The sequence below is a fragment of the Manis pentadactyla genome, chromosome 11 (genome assembly GCF_030020395.1).
Source record: "Manis pentadactyla isolate mManPen7 chromosome 11, mManPen7.hap1, whole genome shotgun sequence".
Classification (NCBI taxonomy): domain Eukaryota; kingdom Metazoa; phylum Chordata; class Mammalia; order Pholidota; family Manidae; genus Manis; species Manis pentadactyla.
Genome location: NC_080029.1, coordinates 45,564,690 through 45,588,523, shown reverse-complemented (window position 1 = coordinate 45,588,523; position 23,834 = coordinate 45,564,690). Strand labels below are relative to the sequence as shown.

General features: G+C 47.7%; 1 protein-coding gene across 6 annotated transcripts in view; it reads left to right on the top strand.

The window, feature by feature from the left end:
* SAMD4A (sterile alpha motif domain containing 4A) overlaps positions 1–23,720 on the top strand; it is a 206,089-nt gene extending 182,369 nt beyond the window's left edge. For 2 of the 6 annotated variants that reach the window (XM_036918325.2, XM_036918306.2), the window contains 4 exons: positions 3,907–4,108; positions 5,417–5,543; positions 11,658–11,741; positions 19,362–23,720. In XM_036918325.2, the coding sequence (XP_036774220.2) occupies positions 3,907–4,108; positions 5,417–5,543; positions 11,658–11,741; positions 19,362–19,390 (442 nt within the window). In that variant the 3' untranslated portion in view covers positions 19,391–23,720. Of the gene's footprint in view, positions 1–3,906; positions 4,109–5,416; positions 5,544–11,657; positions 11,742–12,001; positions 13,120–19,361 lie in introns of those variants that run through there. The other 4 variants (XM_057488453.1, XM_057488454.1, XM_057488452.1 and 1 more) reach the window with 2 other exon arrangements.
* The last annotated feature ends 114 nt before the right edge of the window (positions 23,721–23,834 follow it).

Here is a 23,834-nt window from a genome sequence, read left to right as displayed (position 1 = left end):
TATGATTTTATGAATGCCAGCAAAACAATTGGTGGTTTAATTCCAAAAGGAGCCTCTGAAAGGACAAGAATTAGTTGTTCTATCAGCACCTTAAGTGGTAGTATAATTTCTTTCTCCCTTGTAGCTGCAGACTAGCTAATTATAGTTGGTGGCAGGGTGAAGAACCCAGTGTTAGTCTATTTTGGTCTGCGCTGCAATCTAAGAGTGGAGCAGGACCATTCTTGATTTTTCGTAGTACTTCAGCTTCTTGGATGCAGTTAAAAATATGTGTCATACTTTAGAACCCATTACCTTAATCTGGTTTTAAGCTGAGGGATCCACTTGCATAATGAAGGTGAAGTACAGTGACAATCTAGGGGAGGAATTAAGGGGAGGGGTGGAATTTACCTTAGAACAATAACAGGACATTTGAGGGAGACAAAGAAATAATGATACAAACATCCTGAAAAAAATCAGCTTTCCATTTTGCATTTTCAAAAATAAGCAGATAAATAATTTTTTCACTTGCACCTGAATTTCTGAATTTATTTATCAGTGCATATGTAGAAACTCTGTGTTAAAATTTGGGGTACTTATTTACATTCGTGCCTTAAAACATCACTGTTTTATATTATTGAAGGCCAATTCGAATCTGTGCAAAGTCTTCATTAAAGATTAATGTAAAAACTGAAGTGTTAACACATTCCTGCATATATAACACTGTTATTTATTAAACAAACATTTAGCACTTACTGTGTGCCAAGTGATATCCAAGCACTTTAAGAATATTAATAAATTTAATCCTTGCAACAAACATATGAGGTAGAGGTTCTGCTATTAACTTAAATTTACAGAGGAGTCAGTAGGCAGTGGCTTGCAGGATTTGGACAAGGCAGGCCAGCACCAGCTCCAGAATCAGTGCTCTTCACCGCTGCGGATGCCAGGCAGCTCTCATGGCCTCCAGCTGATGTGCAGAGGAGATAACCCAGCAAAGCAACACTCTTAGTCCCAGCTCCTTGGCCCCAAACTCTCTGGGTTGCCCTCTGGGGTGGGTTGGGCTGGACACCCTGTGCACCCTCAGGATTCCTGGATGCCCAGATGAAAGGCAAGCCCTGCTCCGGCCTCCTCCCCTGGGAGCTGCGCCCTTCCCAGGCTTGCTCTCTTCTTGTCAGGCAGCAATAGTTCTCCCTAGTAAGAGGAGAAGGTTCCAGACCACTCTTGCAACATCAGGCTCTCGGAAAACAAGTTCCAAGAGGAAGAAGAAATTTACAGGTTGAAGATGAAAACAGAGCTTTTGAGTTCTTTACCTCTCTCCCCAAAGTGTCATTTGCTGCCTCAATCTGCCCTGCTTGGTCTTTGGTCCACATCAGAGTCCCATTAATCTTGAACTCTCTAGAGTGTTACTAACTAATGCTTGTACTCGGCTAACCCAAGGTTTCCCAGACTGGAATCTGAATGGACCTCTTTTTATTGATTAGATAAGAGTGAATTCAATCATGGATCATGAATGTTCAGTTGGAAGTTGCTTAAGCTCTAGAAAATTATTTGTTCTCCTAAGTATTACCTCTGAGATCTTTTTATGCTATTAATTTGCTTTGAAGACTTGTTTCTCCTATAGTACAAAGGCAGTGCAGCCCACTTCTGCTTGAATGATCACAAATCCCAAATTAATTGGTTCTTATTAATGTCATTTATCAGCCTTTTCACACATTTCAAGGTAATAAAATCAGTTGATTAGATGTAGGAAGGCAGAGAAAAGCACAAATGGTAGAACAAGAGAATGAGAAATGAGAACTTAGTTTTGTCTCTTTGGTCTCTCCCCAGAAAGAATAATCACTTCATTAAGCCTAGTGATCTTACGTAGCATAAGTTCACTCTGGTTACCAGCAGTTGCAACATCCAGCAAGTCTGGCTTTGTAATAACCAGCTAAGGACGTAGCAGTAGGACCCCACCGTCATTAGAAGGATGGCCAAGCCAAATTCTTCTGATCTAGCCTGTCCCCAAACTGTCCTGGGCTCTACCTGCCATGCACAGCCCAGCTCCTTGAGTCCCAACTTCAAGAGCCCCTCCAGCCCTCATTTCTCAGTGATTCTGTCCCATAGCAGAATCATCTGCCCACATTATATTGCTTCAGAATATAGCCTTACCTACCTGGAGCCACTCTAGCCTCACTCATTGACTACTGTGTTTTGCATATGAAATAACTTTTTAAAAATCCAACCAAAAAGGAAAATGAGCAAAAAAGCCAACACACTAAATAAGGAAAAGTCTTAGCAGAATACTGAATCATCTACCAGGTGGCCAAAATTCCAACTCCAAAACCCAAAGGACTAGTTTTCATAGTCTAAAAAAAACCAATTGATCCTTTTCTCCACCTGTCACGTGTCCCAGATGGTCCTTCCTCCCAAAGGAGGTCTCCCCCAGCACGGGAAATAACTTCTACCCCTCCTGCTCTGAATTTCTTCTTTAAAACCAAAGATTTAAACCTAGTGAAAAGAAGGAAGAGTGGGGTAAAGGGGAGAAAGGATAATATAAACAGGGACCTAGTATTCGCAGAGTGCCTTTCTCACCACGTGTACATGAGCCCTTTCCTTGTAAGGGAATCAGGAACCGTTTCCTTGGCCCCAAAAACCTGGATGTGGAAAGATACAAGCCCAGAATCAGTCGCAGCCAGCTCACGTGGAATTCTCTTCCCTGCCCCCTCTCTCCCTAGGAAATCTAGGGAATCTGGGGAAAAAAACATTTTCAGAGATCAACTGTGCTGATGGCTTAGATGTCCCTCCCCACCCCCAACACACACACACACAACTCTCTCAGGAAATGGCTGTTTTGCAGCGCCCCCCTCACCTCTCTTCGCCTCTGCTGGCTGAAACTACGTCAGGCCTGTCTCCTGGAGTCTCCTCTCAGGCTTGGTACAGACCTCCCCCGAGTGGCTGGGAAAGCAGGTCTGTTCCATCTTGTGGCCATTGGAGGTAAAGCATTTCGTGTTGAGTGACTAAAGCTGACTCTTCTTGGAAAGAATGCGCTGGTTCCTGAAACCCTGCTGGCTGCTGTGCACCCTCCCGGAACCTGAGGCAGAGTGGAGAGGACGAGTTCCTCGGTGCTGAGGTCACTGAGCGAAGGGAGCCTGTGTTCAAGTGCAACCCCAAGGGTCCCGGCAGCCTCCGCGCAGCCCCGGGGAAGCATGTGACCTCTGGGTCTCTTCGTGGAGGGCCTGTGGAGTGGGGAGTAGTCAGTGTCCTAGGTCCAGAGCACTCTCATCCCTACCGTCCATCTGGGAGTCAGAGACCCAACGTGCGGACAGCCCTAGCAGTTGGAGAGGCATCATGATGGTGGAGAATCATTCATCCCTTCCTTCATTCAACCTGCATGTGCCAGGCATGGGGCATGCAGGTTTAAAGAGAACAGACACCATCTATTTTCTCATGGAGCTGACATCCTAGTGGGGTTTGCAGGCCACATTCCCCAAGTCTGCTACACAGACAGACATCACAAACGGACTATGGTATGATGGAAAGAGCACTGATCCTGGCTCTGCTGCTTTCTGCTGTGTGGCCTTTGATGGGCACGTGAGTGCTGAGGACCCTGTGACCCAGCATGGAAGAGAGCCCAGCAGCTCCCTGGTTAGCCTTTTGGGCTCACATTTCAGCACTGCCCCCTGCTGCCCGTGTGACCTTTGGAAACTAAGATTTCTGTTTTATTTCTCCAGCTGTAGAAGGAGATAGAGTGCCCACTTCACAGGTTGTGAGGACTGAAGGATCTGAGTAAAAATCCCAGGACGGTGCCTGTGATACGGGCTCCCTGATGCCTCTTAGCTGTCCTTTTAATCATGGCCCTTTGCTGGCACCCACGCGCCCGGCTGACAGCCTGGGGCTGGAGAAGAGCTAAGGGTGATGAGGGCTCTCCATTCTCTGCTCCTCTCCCAGTCGCGGCTTTGGGCAGTCCAACTCCCTTCCGACAGCCGGCTCTGTGGGTGGCGGCATGGGCAGGCGGAACCCACGCCAGTACCAGATCCCCTCTCGGAATGTCCCATCCGCCCGCCTTGGTCTCTTGGGCACCAGTGGATTCATCAGCTCCACCCAGCGCAGTACCGCAGCCAACCCCACCATCATGAAACAAGGAAGACAGGTATGTGCTGCTCCAGAGGGCAGGGCCTGAGGGCCTGAGGCTTCCAGACCTCCCCCAGATGACCCCCAGGTGTGGGGAGAGGCCAAGGGGGCTACACTCAGGGACTGTTGTTCCTATCTGTGCTCAGAGGCAGCCTGTGTGGTTTGCACTACTTCTCTGGGTGACAAAGCAACGCTGTGGCTGTACTTGGCTGCATACGGATTTGCTTAGGACACCCGGGACCGCTTTTAACCTTGGTGTCCTGCACTGGGCTCCTTTGGGAAGAAATTCAGGACCTATTTCTTAATTTGCCCCAGCAGATCTCACCACCTCCCAGAATTGGGTTCCAGAGGAGCTGGAGCATCTAAGGAGCTTCCTTAGCCTTTTATCTGCTGCAAAGAGCCCCTCTGTCATGGTTCCTGCTGTGGTGGTGAGCCCATAGGGAGGGGCCCAGAGAGACTGTCAGACGGTGGGCTGACACAGTCTCTGCCAGTCCAGACCAGGCTGCCCAGAGACGCGCGCTGTCGAGTTAAAGCTGACCTCTGTCCCATGGCTCCCCACCCCAGTAGCCCTGTCCGCCCACCCCACTCAGTGCCTCCCCCTATGTGCCCCCAGCTTCGTGGGGCTGGGATTGGAGAGACACAAGTGGTTCCGAGATTCTGGGTCATCCTGAGAAACTAAGGGATGGCGGTTGGTTTAAAAACAGGAACACAGCTCCAGCAGGATGGGCAGGATGGGCAGGACTCACTCCCAGGGGGAGCAGCCGGGGCTTCAGAAAAGCCCAGCTGACCTTTGTGGGAGGCCCCCAGGCCAGTTCAAGAGGAAGTCACGGTTAGGGAACCCACATGACAGCAAACACAGGCTGAGCTGGGCCGACTCATTGCCAGCTAAGAGGTGCTTTCTTCTCCCCCTCGCCTGATAGTCAATTGTAAGGATCTCAAAAAGAAAATCAGGTGAGAGCCCTGAAATAGTTTGTGCTCTTCACTGCCAACACTTCTAGAACTGCCCCCATTCCTGAGAAAAGTGATAGAAAAACCAAAGGCAACAAAAAGGAATAAAAAGGGTTTTGGAGACAATGAGGGATAGAGGTGTCCAGATTAAGCTGAGGTTTAAAGAGGCATAGTGGGGTGGGAGTTGAATAAAATGAATGGAATCTAAACCCCCTGTCTATAAATATGCAGATGGTAGCCCTAGCCTGCAAGCCCTTTTCCTTAGCAGAGAGTTCTCCCAGGGTATTTGCCTCCTGAATTCTGGCTGGTGGCCCTGCTCCCCACCTCCACCTTGACCCAGGGTGTCTGGACTAACTGTTCCCCTTTTGTGTTTCACTAGAACCTCTGGTTTGCCAACCCTGGGGGCAGCAATAGCATGCCTAGCCGTACCCACAGCTCAGTCCAAAGGACCCGCTCGCTGCCCGTGCACACGTCTCCACAGAACATGCTGATGTTCCAGCAGCCAGGTAGGCCCAGCGCTTGACCCCGCACTCTCTTCTCCCCTTGACACAGAGCCGAGGCCAGGACACCAAAGTAGATGCCCTGGCGAACCTAGCCGGAGAGTGCTTAGCCTTGATTGTCACCATGCATTCCTTTGAGCTTGTAGAAACCTTTCCTTTTTTAAACTGCCTTGCCAGCATGAAAGGCGGCGGCTTGGCTGCAAGTCAGCACATGGAGCCCCAGAGTTGGCTGCAATCTGATGGGGATATTTTGATATCGGTCATATTTCTAGATTGATTAAACCAGAGATACCACTTGGGGGCTTTCCTGGGGAGTTGAGAGGTGTTCCATGTGTCATGTGTGTGCTGTGTTTGTGTGTAAGTGGGGGGATGTGAGCCAGAGAAAACTTGGCAATGTAGACACTAAGAGCCATACCCCTGGTTCAGGAACACCTTGCCAACAGGACCTACTGGACCAGCCAGCTTTCTTTTCCTTCCTTAAAGAGCAACTTGGTGCACTTCAAGTCTATGCCTCCAAAACAGAGTACTATCATTATATATAGCCAACTAATGCTTGCACCATTCTCTATGCAGGCAGTAACCTCTTAAACTCCATACAATACAATACAAAGCCATGCAGGCAATTAGTGACCCTACCTAGATGACCCTGTAGGATGGCAAACCAGACATGTGTGGTACCTGTAGCCCTGGCTGAGGGGAATGGAGGCTACAGAAGGCCCTGCCGCAGCCATGGGCATTCTTCTGCTTGGACTTTGCCCAGGGCTCCACGTGCATCCCTGCTCCTGCCAATCAGACTCTAGTTTTTTGACAAGTCACTGTCAGAATCCTTCCTTCTTCCTGAGAAAGCAACCTCCTTCCCAGGGCAGCCCCTCTAACTGCCACAGCCAGGCTCAGATGAAGGCTCATCCCAGAGAGACAGGGTCTCTCACAGACCCTTTCCACTTAGGGCAGTACACCCTGATTGGCTAGCCAGGCATTTGGGGCTGGTGGCCAGGGTGAGACTGGACTGTAAGCATCACACCAGGGAGACAGAAACCAGGAGAGCAGAAAGTGGCTTTCGTCTTTACACAAGCAGTAGTAATAGTGAACACAAAACAGAATAGAGATGTGTGACTGACCCAAAATTACTCAGAAAACTACTACAGCACAACATAGTGGTTTCCTCCTTGCCATTATATGTCTTCAAAGCATCCATTTTAAACCAGATGGGCAAATCTCTAAGACTATAATGTGCACTAAGAAAGTTTTAATTCTGTAAACTTAAAATAATTCCAGTAAGATAGTAGAAGACCAAATGTCTGCAAAGAATGTGAAAAGACTAGGGACTAGACCCAGCCCTCAAGTTATGTATCAGTTGATCTGTCACTTCACTCAGATTTGCAGGATCCCTCAGTCTTTGCTGAATCTACAGAGTCTGTGGGCCCCTTAGAGGCCATATCAGACGTTTTTCACTTTGTTCCCTTGCGGACAGATTTAGGTGTTTCCCAGGACAAGCCTGGAAAGCCTTCAGGTGATTGTTACCTCTTGCTGGCCTTTGGGATGAGCAGGAAACACTAAGCTGAGCCTCCCAGATTGAGATGGACAAGTTCAGATTCTCTTGCCAGGGGGGAGACTTGAGCTCAAAACAAGTGTGGTGCCCAGCAAGAGTGGTCAGTTCCTCCAAGAGGCAGGGTGTTTTCCCAACTGGAAAATTGGTTTGGAAACTGCTTGCAGAATGACACCTTATCTTGGAAGCAGATCTGTTCCTCCTGACCCAGGCTCAGCCACCCTTGGGATCCAATCAGAGAAGATCTCAGAGCAGCTCTAGCCTGACACTGAGAGGCCATGGAGGCTCCTCACCACCTGGGGAGCCTGACGGGGGTGGGGAAGGGTAGAGGGACTGCAATCAGGTTTCAAGGGAAAAGCACGACGAAAGGTAGGCTGGGCAGCTTCACATGGCTACATTCTGGGGCTCTCATCCTTCCCTTCTGCCATGTGCAAACTACCCTTGGTTCTAGAACCCCTCAGACGTGAGATGGATAAGGTGCTGCATTGCATGGCAGCATTTCATGATGTGTCATATCTGTTCACCCTGTGCACTAGCTCATCATTGGAATTCTTCCGCCATTAGAACGCTGCTTACCCAGGAACATAGTACACAAAGCTGTTACCACTCATTTCCTCCCAAGTGTGAGTTTCCAATTCCTTCCAGAGAATTGCCTTGTGAAAGAGTGGGGAGCAAGAACATGCCGGCAATGCCCCTGAGTCCATCAGGAAAACGGAAGGGGCTGCCATGCAGAGGCAGGGACCAGAACAGGGATCCCCTTAGAGAACCTGATGAACAATTGCTACATGCCTTCTAGAAAGCTGAGGCAAACAGCCCTGCTCAGGACTGGCGGGTAATGGGGCAGGGAGGTTGGCAAATGGATCGATTCTGTCACAGCCAAGAACCCTGCTGAGACTGTGCCCCCGCCCTTCCCCCACCCCCTGCCTCTGAGAGTCAAGCTCAGAGACACCAACTTTGGGGAAAATGGTATGATATTGTCTGTGCCATACTCTGATCACCTGTCATGAAAGTGTGGGTCCCAGAGGATTTCGCAGGACTTCTGCAGGTTTAGTAGTGAGGCTGCCAGAGAAACGCTGCCTTGCCCATTGCCTGTAGCAGACTCAGGGCTGCCAGCCATTCCCGGCTCCTGCGCTGCAGGTGCCCGCCCGGCCATCAGAAGGGGCAACTGCCTGCCGCGCTGGCTCTGTTCCCCGCTCACACTGGTGTTCTCCTTTTGTTCCCACTCCCCTCCTTTCTTCTTGGTTCCCATCTTCTCTTTGTCCCCCATTCTTCCATGCTGCTCTCACCACCGTGGCTGGCCCCCACTTCTCCATCCGCTGTCCCTTCCTACCTTTCCTGATGTCTTTCTTTCCAGTAACTCCACTTCTCATTTAGCACGACTCAGAGCCTTCCTGCTTATTCAACAGAGTCGCCTCAGCTCGTCGACAAAGAGGGATCTAGAGGTTTTTCTTAGATACCCTGGCCTATTTTTATTTCTAAAGTCCTAAAGAAGTTGGCCTCTTTCCCTCAGCTCCAGTGACTTGGAAAGAGCTGCATAACTGCCCTGAAGGTGCCGTAGACGGGAGACTCAGCTGGGATGGCCAGTTCCTGCCAAGGAAAGGCCACATGGGTCCCCCGGGTGGGAGAGACAGTTAAAAGGTCCCAAGTCAGCCTAGACCCTGGGCATCCTGAACTGGGATCCTTACTAAGTACCAGAATGGGGTACTTATTCGGGTGCGAGGGAGAAGAATTCCTAGTACTCGGGCTTGCTTTGGGCCACAGCAAAGAAGGCTCAGTTAGAGTCTTTCCTCTTTGCCTTACTGAAAACTTGAATCTACATCTGCCTGGTCCATTACAGCTCAGGCCCAGGATGCACACCACGAGCCGTGGGGTTAGTGGGATCCATAGCAAGAGCTGGCCTGGTGTCATGTGGGCCTGCGGGGCAGCAGCTACCCAAACGCTTCCGGCCGAGGGCTTCTAAGCCTGAGATGGAAGCTGTTATCCACCCAGCTGCTCTCCTGCTGTCTTGTACATGTGGGGAGATGCCACAGATCTGTTTTTATCAAACACACAATTAAAAAGTCACACTATTAGGAAACTCTGGAGTGTGAACATATGGGCTTCTCCCAAGACTTGGAATTTTTCAGAGCCTCCCTGAGGGTGGTGTGGGTCGGGACACCCTGGCACACCAGTGGGAAGAGCTGGAGGACAGAGAGCGTGCATGGCAGCTTTCATCCTAAAAGACCAGCCACTAAGGTTTGGAGATTCTGGAGTGGAGAGCCCTGCATTTTTCAGCCCCCTTTTTTGAACATGCAATCCCAGGCTTGGAAAATGGCATTTTGCTGCGTGTTGGCAAGAAATCCTGCAGCTGAAACACTTCTTCCCAAATGTCGAGCATCTTTATTTATCCAAATCTCTCCACAGTGTTTGTTTAAAGGGGAGTGCTAGAGAGTAAACTAAATTTTACAATGAGCATATGGATGGTTATAATTGCTGAGCATTTTTTTTTCATATTTGCTAACTAGCTATATATAAAATTGTGTTTCTATTTTATAGATTTCACACCCTGAAGGCTGCTAATTTTTGCATGCATATGATTTTCACATGAATGGACGAAAATACTAAAATACTCTTCCCTCTGGATTGTCTAAGTGCCCTGACCCTACTCCCAGAGCAGCAGTGGGCGGGAGAGATCCTCCCATTCTCCCTGGCTCCCAGTTCCCTCAAAACCGATCATCCTGCCTGCTCAGGAATTGGCACAATTGTCTTTCAAACCCATCAATGCTGGAATTTGTGTCAGAAAGCACCCTATCTGCTCCCCAGTGCTTTTCATATTGATCTATTTTGCCAGCCTTCTCTGAGAATTTTAAATAACAGAAACATCTGCCTCTGAATTAGCTAGTAATGGGGACACAGATCACAGAGAAGACCTCAACCTATAGCTAATCAAGGAAAACAAATCCTTTGGTTTAGCCATTGGTTTCAACTTCCTATCCCACCAAACCACCAACCTCGTTTGTAAACTGCACCCTGCCCTGGGCCCCAGTGCCCCCTGGTGGGGAAGAGAAGGAGTGAGAAAATGGCTTGAAGTTTGGGCCATGGGACTCTCCCCACTTTACAGACAGAAGAACTTAGGCCCAGCAAGAGAACAGCTACCCAGGGCCACATATGAAGGCAGTGGCAATGTTGAGACCTTCCAGGCACTCAGAACATATCCCACTGTGGATTTTTTTCTTCCTTCCCCATAGGATTTCACGATTCTTACCTGTCAGAGCTTCCTTCCATTTCTTGCTCCATCTTTTTCATCACTCAATAGACATGTATAAGGTGTGCAAAAGCCATGGCTGGGTATGATGGGCGATTCAGAGAAATATGAAAGTGTCAGTGTCTGCAAGGTGCTTCCAAGCTTGCCAAGCATGATCAAGAGCTCACAGGATGGCAGGGTGGGGTGGTTCTGGTGGTGAGGGCCCCAGCTGAGCAGAGGACGAGGCTCCTGGGGAATGCCTGCCATTCGGAGGAGAAGGGACGACAGCCCGGAGAGACAGGGAGGGTCCAGATGGCAGAGGGACTTAATGGTTAGAATGCACACAGCATTGTCCCGGCAGTGGGAACTCGCAGAGCAGACATCACAGACCTTCTCAGTGCTGGGAGGCTAAACGTTGGCAGGCATCTGTAGTCTCTGCAGCGTACAGATGAGCACTGGCTCTGGAGTCAGACCCAGGTGGGTTTTTGTCTGAGCTCTGTGTTAGCCGGCTCACCTTGATGATTCACTTAGCCTCTCTGAGCCCCACTTGAAAACTGGCCACCGGGCCTCAGACGCACTCACCGTGCCGTGTTTACCATTGCCTGCTTCTCATAACAAGGCAGAAGTACACCTGGCCCTGTTCTAGGCACAGGAAGCCGAGCCAAGCACTGCTCCAAGGAGGCAAATGTTCAAATGGGGAGGGGGAGGGCAGCAAATAAATACATAATATGCCATATGCTGGTGACAGCTATGAAGAAAAATAAAGCAGAGGAAAAGGATGGGGGCAGAAAGTTTCTGTTCACATACATTGAACAGAAAGTTCTTTCTAAGGAGACAGTAAAGCCAGAGACATGAAGGCAGGGAGAGAGAGCTATAGAAATATCCAGGGACCAACATTCTGGGCAGAGGGAACAGCAGAGCAAAGGCCCTGGGGTCCAAGAGGGCCTAGGATGGAGTGAAGGAAGGCGAGAGCTATAAGAGGGCAGAGAGGTAACAAGCACCAGATCACATGGGCCCTGCAGGCTGTGGTAGGGGTTGGTTTTTACTCTGATGAGAAGCCACTGGAGGGTTCTGAGCAGAGGTCAGACAGACTGACTATGACCAGCTATTTTTAGTCACCGGTTTCCTTCCAGCCACCCGTGTCCACAGTGGACTCTGTGTGTAACAGAACGCAGATGCTGTTGAACCTGAGTGTAACTTCCCCTCTGTGCCTGGCCTGACCGCTGTCCTGGGTCCTCCAGGGAGGCCCAGGAGACCCCTGCCCTGGCAGATGGACCCAGGTGGCCCAATGTATATGTCCTCCTTGTTCTTAAGAGTCCCTGGCACTAACATAACCTTTTGTCGCTTACAGAATTCCAGCTTCCTGTGACTGAACCTGACATCAACAACAGGCTGGAGTCCTTGTGCCTCAGTATGACCGAGCACGCCCTGGGAGGTGAGCGCCTCCACCGTGCCTGTTAATGCATGCCCAGGACAACCACCCACCATCTGCTGTCTGTTCTCTGGCAGGAGCTGGAGGGGGGTGGAAAGGACACAGGAAGGGAGGCAGGGGACCGGGACACAGAATGGCGTCGGGGCACTGCCCGGCCTTCACCCAGCCACAGCACACATGGTGGCCCACAGTGCCATGCTGCTGCTCCTTTCCTGGGATGTGAGTGAGGCACCCAGAGACCATGGCTGTCCCTCTTCCCTCAGAGCCCCCCTGCCCAGATACACTGGGGTCCCACCACAGTGGTTGTGCCAGCCAGCCACCAGGAGCCGGAGGAGTCGGGAGCACAGACATGCCTTTTAGCAAGGAGTGGATTCTTTCCTTCTCAGCACTAGATCTGCCAGTCTGACCGGAGCATATCCCAACTTGCTCTAAAAATAGAATTTTTTGAAACAAAAATCCCTGCTTGTTTTTATGTCTCCCTGTTCCAAATGGCTTCCACAACGTAGTCTGAGGTGTCCTTTGCAGTGAGACAGGCCCGGTCGGGTTGGATGTGCAGGGCTGCAGCCCCATGGGGAGCTCTCAGGAGCCACACAGTCACCCCACCATCTGTTTGGTCTAAAGCCCTGCGTCATGTCAGCTGCCCCAGGAAGCCCTGAGCACCCTCCTGGTCTTAGCCGGGTGCCTTTCCCTGGCCTGGCCTCACCGCCAGCCCTGGGGCTGTTTGGCAGAGGAGAGATGTCTGCCCCTTCCTGCCAACCTCCAGGGAGGCTCTGAGTCACAGAGATGCAGAGAGGCCTCCTGTGACCCTTCCCGATAGCCCTCTCCAGTCTGGATACACTCACCCGCCCTGGAGATGGGCTGTCGGGATACCCACAGCCAAAATTTGTGCTAACTGGCTGCCATGGGGAGAAGGCTGCTGTCAGCTGCTGCTCCAGACAGCTTTGTCCTTCTTACCAGGGATTTTTAGATTTTAGTCCCAGCAAACACAACCTTATCCTGAAACCAAATACTCTGCATGGAGCAGAGCAGAGGGCCAGGATGGCCCCCAGCGACTCGGCCACCCGAGGCTGTGCAAGCCCAGAGAAAGCCTCCACTAAGTACCAGACGGCAGCCAGCTGATGGCCTCCCAGGGCTGCTGACTACACAGACAGTGGGAAGGCACAGCTCCTTCTGCAACCTTCCTGGGGTCCAAGAACCACATTTGCAAACAGCATTCTCTCCCTTGGCTGTTCACATCCTAGAAGCCTCACAGTGACATTGCTCCAGCCCTGGTACCTCTGTGAGGAGGTGCCTCCAGCTAACTGAGGACATTGGGTCAGCACACCTAGAGCCCTAATGAGTAATGGGAAACAACCCAAAGGTCCTGCAACAGATGAATATGGCTGAACAAAGTATAGTATGGAATAGCATATAGTATACAGTGGAATAGCATTCTGCCATAGAAAGGAATGAGGTACTGATAAATGCTACAATGTGGATGCCTTGAAAACATTATTCTTAAGTGAAAGGAGCCAGATGCCAAAGACCACACACAGTATATGATTCCATTTATGAATTTATGAAATATCCAGAATAGGCAAATCTATAGAGACAAAGTATAGATCAGTGGTTGTCAAGGACTGGAGGGAGGTGGGAGTGGAGAATGGCTACTAATGGGTACCAGATTTCTTTTTGGGGTGATGAAAATACTCTGGAATTAGTGGTGATGGCTCAACAACTCTTTGAATGTACTTTAAAAAAAAAACACTGAATTTAAAACACACTTTAAAAGGGTGAAATTTGAGGTTTGCCAATTGTGTCTCAATTTTTTCAAAAAGGCAAGTCCCCCAGACCCTGAGTCATCAGGAAACGCGCCTCCCACTGCAGACAGGCCTTGTGCCTTCCCACGTGGCAGGGGCTGCTGGGGGGGACCTCTGCCTGCCTTCAAGAGTCCAACACCCCATTACAGTCACTGTCCATCAGCTTAGTAAGATGTCACAGAGTCACTACTTGTCTTCTGTGTGCCGCACTGTCTTTCCTGTGACCCCCCACACACACCATGTATACCAGCCATAATACCCCTCAATCCCCTTCTCCCTCCCTCCTTCATCCACCCTCCCCGACCCCTACCCTACTGTAACTGCCAGTCTCTTCTTGGAGTCTATGAGTCTGCTGCTGTTCTGTTCCTTCAGTTTTGCTTCATTGTTACACTCCACAAATGAGGGAAATCATTTCGTAGTTGTCTTTCACTGCCTGGCTTATTTCAGTGAGCATAATACCCTCTAGCTCCATCCATGTTGTTGCAAATGGTAGGGTTTGTTTTACTCTTATGGCTGAATAATATTCCATTGTGTATATGTACCACATCTTCTTTATCCAGTCATCTACTGATAGACACTTAGGTTGCTTCCATATCTTGGCTATTGTAAATAGTGCTGCAATAAACATAGGGGTGCATATGTCTTTCTGAATCTGAGATCTTGTTTCCTTTGGGTAAATTCCTAGGAGTGGAATTCCTGGGTCAAATGGTATTTCTATTTTTAGTTTTTTGAGGAACCTCCATGTTGCCTTCCATAATGGTTGAGCTTATTTACATTTCCACCAACAGTGTAGGAAAGTTCCCCTTTCTCCACATCCTCACCAACATTTGTTATTCCTTGTCTTTTCGATGTTGGTCATCCTAACTGGTATGAGGTGATATCTTATTTGTAGTTTTAATTTGCATTTCCCTGATAATTAGCGATGAGGAGCATCTTTTCATGTGCCTGTTGGCCATCTGAATTTCTTCTTTGGAGAATTTTCTGTTCATATCCTCTACCCATTTTTTAATCTGGTTATTTGCTTTTTGGGTGTTGAGGCATGTGAGTTCTTTATATATTTTGGATGTTAACCCCTTGTCAGATATGTCATTTACAAATATATTCTCCCATACTGTAGGATGCCTTTTTGTTCTGCTGATGGTGTCCTTTGCTGTACAGAAGCTTTTTAGTGTGATGTAGTCCCCCATTTGTTCATTTTTGCTTATGTTTCCCTTGCCTGAGGAGATGCGTTCAGGAAAAAGTTGCTCATGTTTATATTCAAGAGATTTTTGCCTATGTTTTCTTCTAAGAGTTTTATGGTTTCATGACTTATGTTCAGGTCTTTGATCCATTTCGAGTTTACTTTGTGTATGGATTTAGACAATAATCCAGTTTCTTCTCTTACATGTAGCTGTCCAGTTTTTCCAACACCGTTGTTGAAGAGGTTGTCATTTCCCCATTGTATATCCATGGCTCCTTTATCATATATTATTTGACCATATATATGCTTGGATTTATATCTGGCCTCTCTATTCTGTTCCATTGGTCTATGGGTCTGTTCTTGTGCCAGTACCAAATTGTCTTGATTACTGTGCTTTGTAATAGAGCTTGCAGTTGGGGAGCATAATCCTCCCCGCTTTATTCTTCCTTCTCAGGATTGCTTTTGGCTATTCGGGGTCATATAAATTTTAGAACTATTTGCTATTGTTCATTGAAGAATGCTGTTGGTATTTTAATAGGGATTGCATTGATCTGTAGATTGCTTTAAGCAGGATGGCCATTTTGACAATATTAAATCTTCCCATCCATGAGCATGAGATGTATTTCCATTTACTGGTGTCTTCTTTAATTTCTCTCATGAGTGTCTTGTAGTTTTCAGGGTATCGGTCTTTCAGTTCCTTCATTAGGTTTATGCCTAGGTATTTTATTCTTTTTGATGCAATTGTGAATGGAATTGTTTTCCTGATTTCTCTTTCTGCTAGTTCATCATTAGTATATAGGAATGCAACAGATTTCTGTGTATTTGTATCATGCAACTTTGCTGAATTCAGCTGTTAGTTCTAGTAGTTATGGGGTGGATTCTTTAGGGTTTTCTATGTACAATACCATGACATCTGCCAACAGTGATAGTTTAACTTCTTCCTTACCAATCTGGATGCCTTTTATTTCTTTGTGTTGTCTGATTTCCGTGGCAAGGACCTCCAGAACTATGTTGAATAAAAGTGGGGAGAGTGGGCATCCTTGTCTTCCTCCCGATCTTAAAGGAAAAACTTTCAGCTTCTCACTGTTAAGTATGATGTTGGCTGTGGGTTTGTCCTATATTGCCTTTATTATGTTGAGGTACTTGCTCTCTATAACCATTTTGTTGAGAGTATTTTTATCATGAATAGATGTTGAATTTTGTTGAATGCTTTTTCAGCATCTATGGCGATGATCATGTAGTTTTTGTCCTTCTTTTTGTTGATTTGGTGGATGATGTTGACGGATTTTCGAATTTTGTACCTTCCTTGCATCCCTGGGATGAAGCCCACTTGATCATGACTGAAGTGATGCTTTTTTGCTAATATTTTCATCTCGTTAATCTCCTAAGCCTTTTTATTGCTGTTTTTTTCCTCACTCATCCTCTCTGGTGGGAAGCCTTGTAAGCAGCGTCCTGAGCAGAGAATGCAAACTCAGTCCAGGGTGGCCACGTTGGGCACAGCAGTGGTGTGCCTTCCCACCATGACAGCACCCTTCTCCTGGCCCATCCCTTCCAGGTGCTGGGGAAGATGACTTTGCTGATGACAGAAGTCCAATGAATTGTCATTTTACAGGAGGACGAATAACTAGGGAGGGGAAAGTAGATTAAAGAGTTTCCTCTGCTTGCATCTCAGGATAGGAAGGGGAGGGTGTCCAAATTACCGGGACACCACATCCCGGGATGGCCTTTGAAACATGGCTGATCTGGGGTCCCAGCCCTTGGGGGCCCATCCCTCGTGTGACGGCTCTGCTCTCAGTCTTCACTAACCGCTGCCCTCCTGGTGCTAGGCTAAGCCACCTGTCTCTTTGGTCTTTCCTTCCCATCTCTTCTCCCTTATCCAGGCCTCCGACAGAGCTCAGGAGGAAAGCCCCGGGGGGACAGGGGGCAGTTACCTCTGCCGTCTTGGTTTGTGAGTCAGGCTTCCATCTGGCTCTGGGGCCTGCTCCTGGTTGGTGGCCCCAGCTCTTCAGGAAAATTCAACCCTGAACCTGGCCACCATCTTCCTCCTGCAGGAGGGTTACATGGGCAGGAATATCCATGGCTGTGGAAGCAGGTACCACCTAGCAGAACAGAGTCCCTAGTGAATCATACCATAAAGAGGAATGCACAGTCCACTTGCTGATGCTCTGGGTTCATGTTTCACATGATTTCCTTACCATTCCTTCTCACCTTTCTCCTTGCTCCTTCTTGGCACCTACAGTCCACTTATAACCAATATGGAGACTGCAAATTAGAACGAGGTTCCTCTTTTTCAAGACAGTGTTCTGCCATTTATTTGCAATTTGTCATAACAACAATAAAACTATAAAACCTAGATGGTTACATATGAATTGTGCTCCCTGGTATTGTGCAGTGCACAACTTGCACAACTGTAAATGGTGAGTCTGGACTAACCACTGGTCATTTCCCTGCAGATGAGTAATGTCACCCGTCAAGGATAAGGAATGGATTGCAATTCAGTGAACATGTAGCATGGGATTGGGTTAGTTGAGATTTTCGTTTCTAGCTCTCACCTCCACAGCTATGAAGGGTTGGCGTTAATGAGTGCCAGTGAGCACCAGCAAGAGTGCACAGCACTTCCACAGACAAGGGAGTGACCTCTACACACCTGCCACACTCACACACACACTGTTCTGTGACCAGTTACCACTGCAGAGCCACCACAAGAGGCTCAGGCTGACACCTGCAGAAGGCAGGAAGAGGGTATTAATTTGTGTTCACATATGGGGGCCTTTCCGATCAATGACCTGATTCCACAAACACTCTCGGTAGCCATTTGCTTCCCTTCTTTAAAGTCTCTCCAAAAACTGTATAGAGCTTTGTAGATACACACACATACTTAAGTAAAGTGGAAAATCTGAGTTAGTTGGGTGGATTGTATCAATGTCAGTGTCATGGTAGTAATATTATAGTTTTGGAAAATGTTACCATTGGGGGAAACACAGCAAACCTGGAAACCTGGTACTATTTCTTATAACTGCATGTGAACCTACAGTGATCTCAATAAAAATTTCAATTAAAGAAACATTTCTCCTCCAAGTCCCTACTGGCGAGCTGCCAGACTGACACTGCCCATGAGGTGGCCAGGAGACCCCTGTGGGCTCAGCGCTCCTCACACCGCGCAGGCCCTCTAGCTCCCCAAAGCTCTCTACCCCTCTACTCTCACACTGGCCTTCTGCCTGCTGAATCTAGATGCCACTGCTGATAGACAAGGTTTGTGACATCGAGGCTTAGACCAGAGGACACATCTGCTTATGTTTGTATATCAGCAAAACCAGGGAGGCATCCTGCATCCCTCCCCAGCCTATTTAGTGGTCACTGAACACTGTCATTTCTACCTCCAGTAATGGCTAATCCATGCCTCTCTCTGCTCACTGGTACAGCCCTTTTCAGCTCCAGCATGGACGATTGTAGGGCCTTCTGCCACCAGCCTTATCCTTTCCCAGGTCATCTGAACACAGCTGCGACAGAAACCATTCTAAAATCAGATCTGGGTACTCTACTGCTTATAATTCCCCAATGACCTATGGCCATGCTCTCGGTCATAGTACAGAAGGCCCTTATGTCTGATTCTGGGAACGCTTCAGCAGTCCCGTGTGTAAGCAGACACCAAAAAAGGGCCATGCAGACATCAGCTCACTCTACAACCTGGCTTACTCATGACTTCTTGTCTCTGGCACGCACATCCCCCACTTTCTTTATAGCCTGGTTTTGCTGATTCTGTAGACGTGGCGCACACTAGGTGGCCTCAGCACTCTCCCCCTTCCACCGTATCTTTCAGTTCCAAGCACTGACGACATCTAACTTTGGCATCGCTGCCCCCAGTCAGAATCTTGAGGCACAGAATCTGGATTGGTTTGGGTGAGATGCATCCCCCTGGTCTCAGCTGTGACCAGGGGTCAGAGTCATGGCAACCTCATCTCCAGTCTTTCAGCAGGGACTCCAGGGAGATACTCCCAAAGAAAAGGATGTGAGCTACCCAGGTCCACTGTCATGTCTCTGGCAGCTCCTCCCAGCTCTTCAGCAGCATGTCCTGCCACTCCTCCACCCCCTTTCTTCATCCTAAACCTCCAACCTGCCCCCCAGCCCCCATTTAAGGACCAACATCATGCCTACACATGAGCTGTATGCCTCCCCCATGCTCATCCTCTTCTTCCTCCTCCTTTTTTCTCTTATCAGCACCATCTCACAAGTCATTTTCTTTCCCTGTGAAACTGTCTTCACTTCCAAGGGCAATTTAAACATTCCTTTCTGCATGTTCCTGCTGTGCCTGCTACATTCTCCATTATAGCATCTACCACTGGTACATCATGATGGGTTTACATGTGTGTGTCCTGACTAGCGTGTGAGCACCCAGAGGCTGAGGATAAGGTCTTTTCATCTGGGTTCACAGGCTGACTACGGCTCCTGGCGAGAAGAGCTGTTCCCCAGGTACTGAGTGGATAGGTGTGTGAATGATGAGTTGATGAATGAATGGATGGATGAACTTGGCCCTTCCCTGTCCTCAGAGACCGGGAGGCCCACCATACAAGGTGAGTGACTAGGTGGACATGAAGGGAACTGCCTTGCTCCCCCGAGCCCATCGTGTACCCCTTTCTCTCCCAGATGGAGTTGACCGGACCTCCACAATCTAGAAGTTGAAGATGAGAGTGGCCGCGCTGGCCGTGAAATTGACTGCTGCGGGTCCAGTGTCAGCCGTCTGCAGGGTTGCACAGAATCCTTCAAGACATTTTGCAGCCTTTTTTCCCGTGGTCCCTCTCCCATTTTGATTTTGTGAGAGCGTAGGTCGTCCTTGTAAACATATCAGTAGGCCTGGGATTGGTGATTTTGTCATTTGTTTCTGTTATGGGATGGCTTGGTGTGCGGGGTGGGGAGGAGGGACTGGGAGGGGGTGGGGTGAATGCAAGTGGCCTCCTGGATGGAAAGGAAAGGAAAAAAAAAAAAAAAAAAGTCCAGCCCCAAAGGACGTGGGAGGACTGCGGAAGCCGAGCCTGGAGCCGTCCCCAGAGAGCCTGCCTTCAGTCGGGCCCCAGGAGGAGGGCATGGGCACCTGCGACCACCGCACGCTGCCGGCCCGCCGCTGGCTTCTCCCTGACGGATTCCCCCTGGAGACCCTGCTGGGGACTGAGCCGCCGCGTGGCGCAGGGCGCGGGGGGCAGGAAGGGAGAAATTTCCTCCCACAGAATTTCAGATAAACTTTGATTTGTGTATTGTTTACATAATAATTTTAAAGGGTACATAATGTGTAAAGAGTTTGGATAGAATTTCTCTTCATACTATGGTTTTTGTAAAGGATCTGTTGATATGGATTCATTTTTGTCCTCTATTTTTATAATAGCAGCAGGGTTGTCTTTTAAAATGGCTGCCAAGCTCTGCTTCTTGGGAAGACAGACGCAGTCATAGGCCTGAGTTTCCGGCCTCTGCCTGTGGGTCGGAGGGGCATGCGGGTGGAGGGGCAGGAGAGGATGTGACTGGCATGGGCGCAGCCCCGGGGCGGCTCCATGTGACCGGCTAGGGTTTGCCTGCAGATCACCTGGAGATTCTAAGACAATCCTGTGGCCCTTCTCTGTGCTGGATTTGCTTCTCACCCAGAGGCCTCTCTTTCTCCCGCCTTAACCACGGGGCTTCATCCTGTCACGCCCAGCTTCGCACCGCAAACCCACAGGTTGGGTGTGAGGTCGACTGGAGGAGAAAAGGCAGGGAAGGACACTTCCTCGTAAGAGGCCTTACTAACCAGATAATGAGCTCAAAACACTGCTGACAGTGTGGTTGTTCACAGGAACCCGAGCCCGGGGGCTGCATCCCCTTCTCTTGCTCACTGTGGAGGAAGAGGAGAGCAGAGCCCAGCAACAGCGTATAAAGGGTCAGGCAGCAAGTGGCAGAGAGAGTGTGCAAGGAGATGGTACAGCCTATGGGGATGGCCCCACCGTCCCAGGTAGGCGGTGAACCGTGTGGGAAAGGTCAGCGGCATGATGGAAGCGGTGGCTCTGTCCGTGTGGTGTGTGTCAGGGATTTACTGTGTTGGCTGATTTATCCTCCCATACAGAAGGGAGAGAAAGACACTCGTTACATGGTGGGAGATTAACAGACTATGCTGCCACGCAGTAATAGCTCTTTTTCTTAAGGGCAGGAAAGACTATGTTGTGGAATTCGATGCAATGGAGGGTATTAGAGGAAATCGAAGGGGAGTTGTGCTGTGCACTGGAAAATTGGGTTGTGTAAATGATGGTATGAATGCTCAGCCAGAGGCAAGATCCGGGAGATGGTATAAGGCTTACTTATTAAACAGGCGATTCTGGTGCCGCTTCATTTAGCAAAGTCAGAGTCTAAATTGAAGAGATCAGACCGTGAAAATCACTACAATCATGGTTATTTTTTTTTTAAGTTAATGAAGTAAATACAGATTTAAAAGTCCTTAATGAAATCCAAACAACTTTCTTTTACCTTCAAGATTAGACATGTACAACCAACTCAGCCTTGGGCATTGTAATAAGGCTTCTGACATACTTTCAAAGTCCAAAAAGGTGGGAGCATCTTAACCAGAGACAGCCTTTAGCAAAGAAGAAGGCTTGACCACAAGATCATGCATCTTATAAATAAGGGACCTCTTCTTGGGTGATTATGTTCTAAAGATGCAAATCCATGCACAGAAAGAGGCATCATTATTTAGTTGCTTTTCTTAAAAACTAAGTGCCATTAACATTCATCCTTCACACACCCTTTCTAAACAGGTTCAGTTTTACTTGGGGAATGTGTCAGGATGGATGATCACATGTAAGGCAGGAAGAACAGATCACAAATACGAAGGCCAAAGGTAAGACCAGAGGGTTTGCGAAGGTGTTTTTTTGGATGCTAAGAAAGTTAAGAGAAGAAAAAGCAATGACATCACACATCTCATGGAGAAAGGAGAAAGCACTCAGATCTGCTGCAAAGCGCATATATCCATAAAGGCTCGGGGAGGGAAGGGGGTTCAGAAAACAGATTGTGAACACAATCACATTAGCACGAATCCTTTAAAAGGAAGAAGACCTTAAAAGTATTTGCAAATCTGAATTTCTATTTATTCCTTCACTGAATATAGAAACAATGGTTATCTGATTACTAGAGATATTATTTTGGATATGTTACTTATTAACTTGCTATGGCTGGTAACCATGATAAAGTCTGTTATTAATAACAACATAATTCTTTTTTTAAAAAAAAGAAAAGCTTATTTTTCATTGTATATAGATTACCTACTTAGTTGTGTTTTGCTATTAGTGTTTTAATTTTTTTTTTAAGTTGAGTGTTCTGAAAAATTTTAGGAGCTTGTTCCCACCTTGTTTTGAGTCCTGTGTTGACTGCAGGTATACAGCTCAATTTAAAAACCCTAAAGCAAAAGAATTTATTTATAAAAAAATCAAACAGTTGTTTGCGTAAGGCTGTGAAGTCGGATATTTAGTAATAAAGCGGCAGTGCCTTTTTTTGTATTTACCCATTGACCCCCAAATGCAACTGTATTTTATATTAAGTAAATGGTATCATTAAAAATCTCAGAGTAAAATCTATTTCACTACATGTTTTTTTCCCCTTGTTCTGATTTAAGCAGTGTGTATTTGGCATCTCTACACTGTCCCAGGGACAGTGGTGTTTTATGATGTTATCATGTATGATGTTTTATTGGTGCTTCTTATTCATAGTGGTTTCTTACCAGAAACAGTGGGAAGACACACATAAACTGTGTACAAGAAATGAAACATTGCTGCTGATATGTTTGTTTGTTTGTTTGTTTGTTTGTTTGTTTGTTTCCACATGCTTTTTGAGTTTCACTTTTTAAGCGAGGGCCAGCAAGCCAAATAGACGCTGCTGGGTCTACCTGCAGAGGGCAGCTGTTTGCACCAAGCTCTCAAATCCTACGTACTGATGGTCCCTTTTTGGTACTCAGGATTGGAGCTACAGCTGGGTCCCCATCTCCCATTCATTTGATGAGACACTGACGGAAATGAGGTTTTCTTTTGAGGTGTCATTGGCTGCCTTTGCGGAATGGGAGCCCTCTGCGAGTCCTTTGTTTTTCTGCACCTCCCGCGGCCACTGCCTCTGGGGCAGGGTGTGTAGGCATGCATGCCCCAGCTGGAACCGGGCCTCACCAAGAGAGCCTGGGCTGGGGGGCTGAGCTGGCTGAAAGCACAGGCAGGCAACCAGAGAGCAGGCAGCAGAGGAGAAGCATGCTCCACTCTCGTTGGCCGTCCAGCGATGTCTGCTCCCGTGGCTCCAGCTTGGAAAGCAGCCTGACCAAGGTGTCCGGATGTGCCTGTTACAAGAAAAACCTGCAGAATGGTAATTTGCACATGGGGCTGTGATAACACTAATGTTGATTTTTTTTCTTTACAAGTCATCAGAGACGTTTGCAAAGTGAGTTTTATTTTTTTTTAATTCCTTTATCTTTACTTAAAGGTGAATGTGTATTCCTCTGGGAGGAATAGGAAGAAAACAGGAATGTTAATAATGTCAAACAGAAGACTTCCTCCCTTATTAATATATAATCCTCATGTATTTATGCCTAATGTAAGCTGACTTTTAAAAAGCTTTCTTTTGTTGCATGCCCCTCGCAGGCATCCCATTTGTACATGCATGCCTTTTGTCCTGTTTTCCTGTATAAAGTTAGTGAACAAAGAACTATTTTTGCCTAGTTCATGTTGCCAAGCAATGCATATTTTTAAAATTTGTCATATATATGGAAATAGCATGTTTGTTACATGTAAAAGCTTTACTGATATACAGATATACTAATGTTTGAAGATGCTGTTCTTTGCAAGTGTACAGTTTTCAAATGTTGTTACCAGTGAAACACCCTTGTGGTTTAAACTTGCTACAATGTATTTATTACTCATTTCCTCCCATGTAACTAAGAATCATGGCTATATTTCATATCAACATTATATTGAAAGTGAAGGGAAATGATTAATACAAGGTTTTGTAACACTGGTGTGTGTGTCTTTTTTCTTTTTGTCAATATGATCCATTAGACAAGAAGAACTAAATCTTAGAAATAAGCCAGAAAGGAAGAGTGAGTGTGACATCCCTGTAAACTATTCCCAC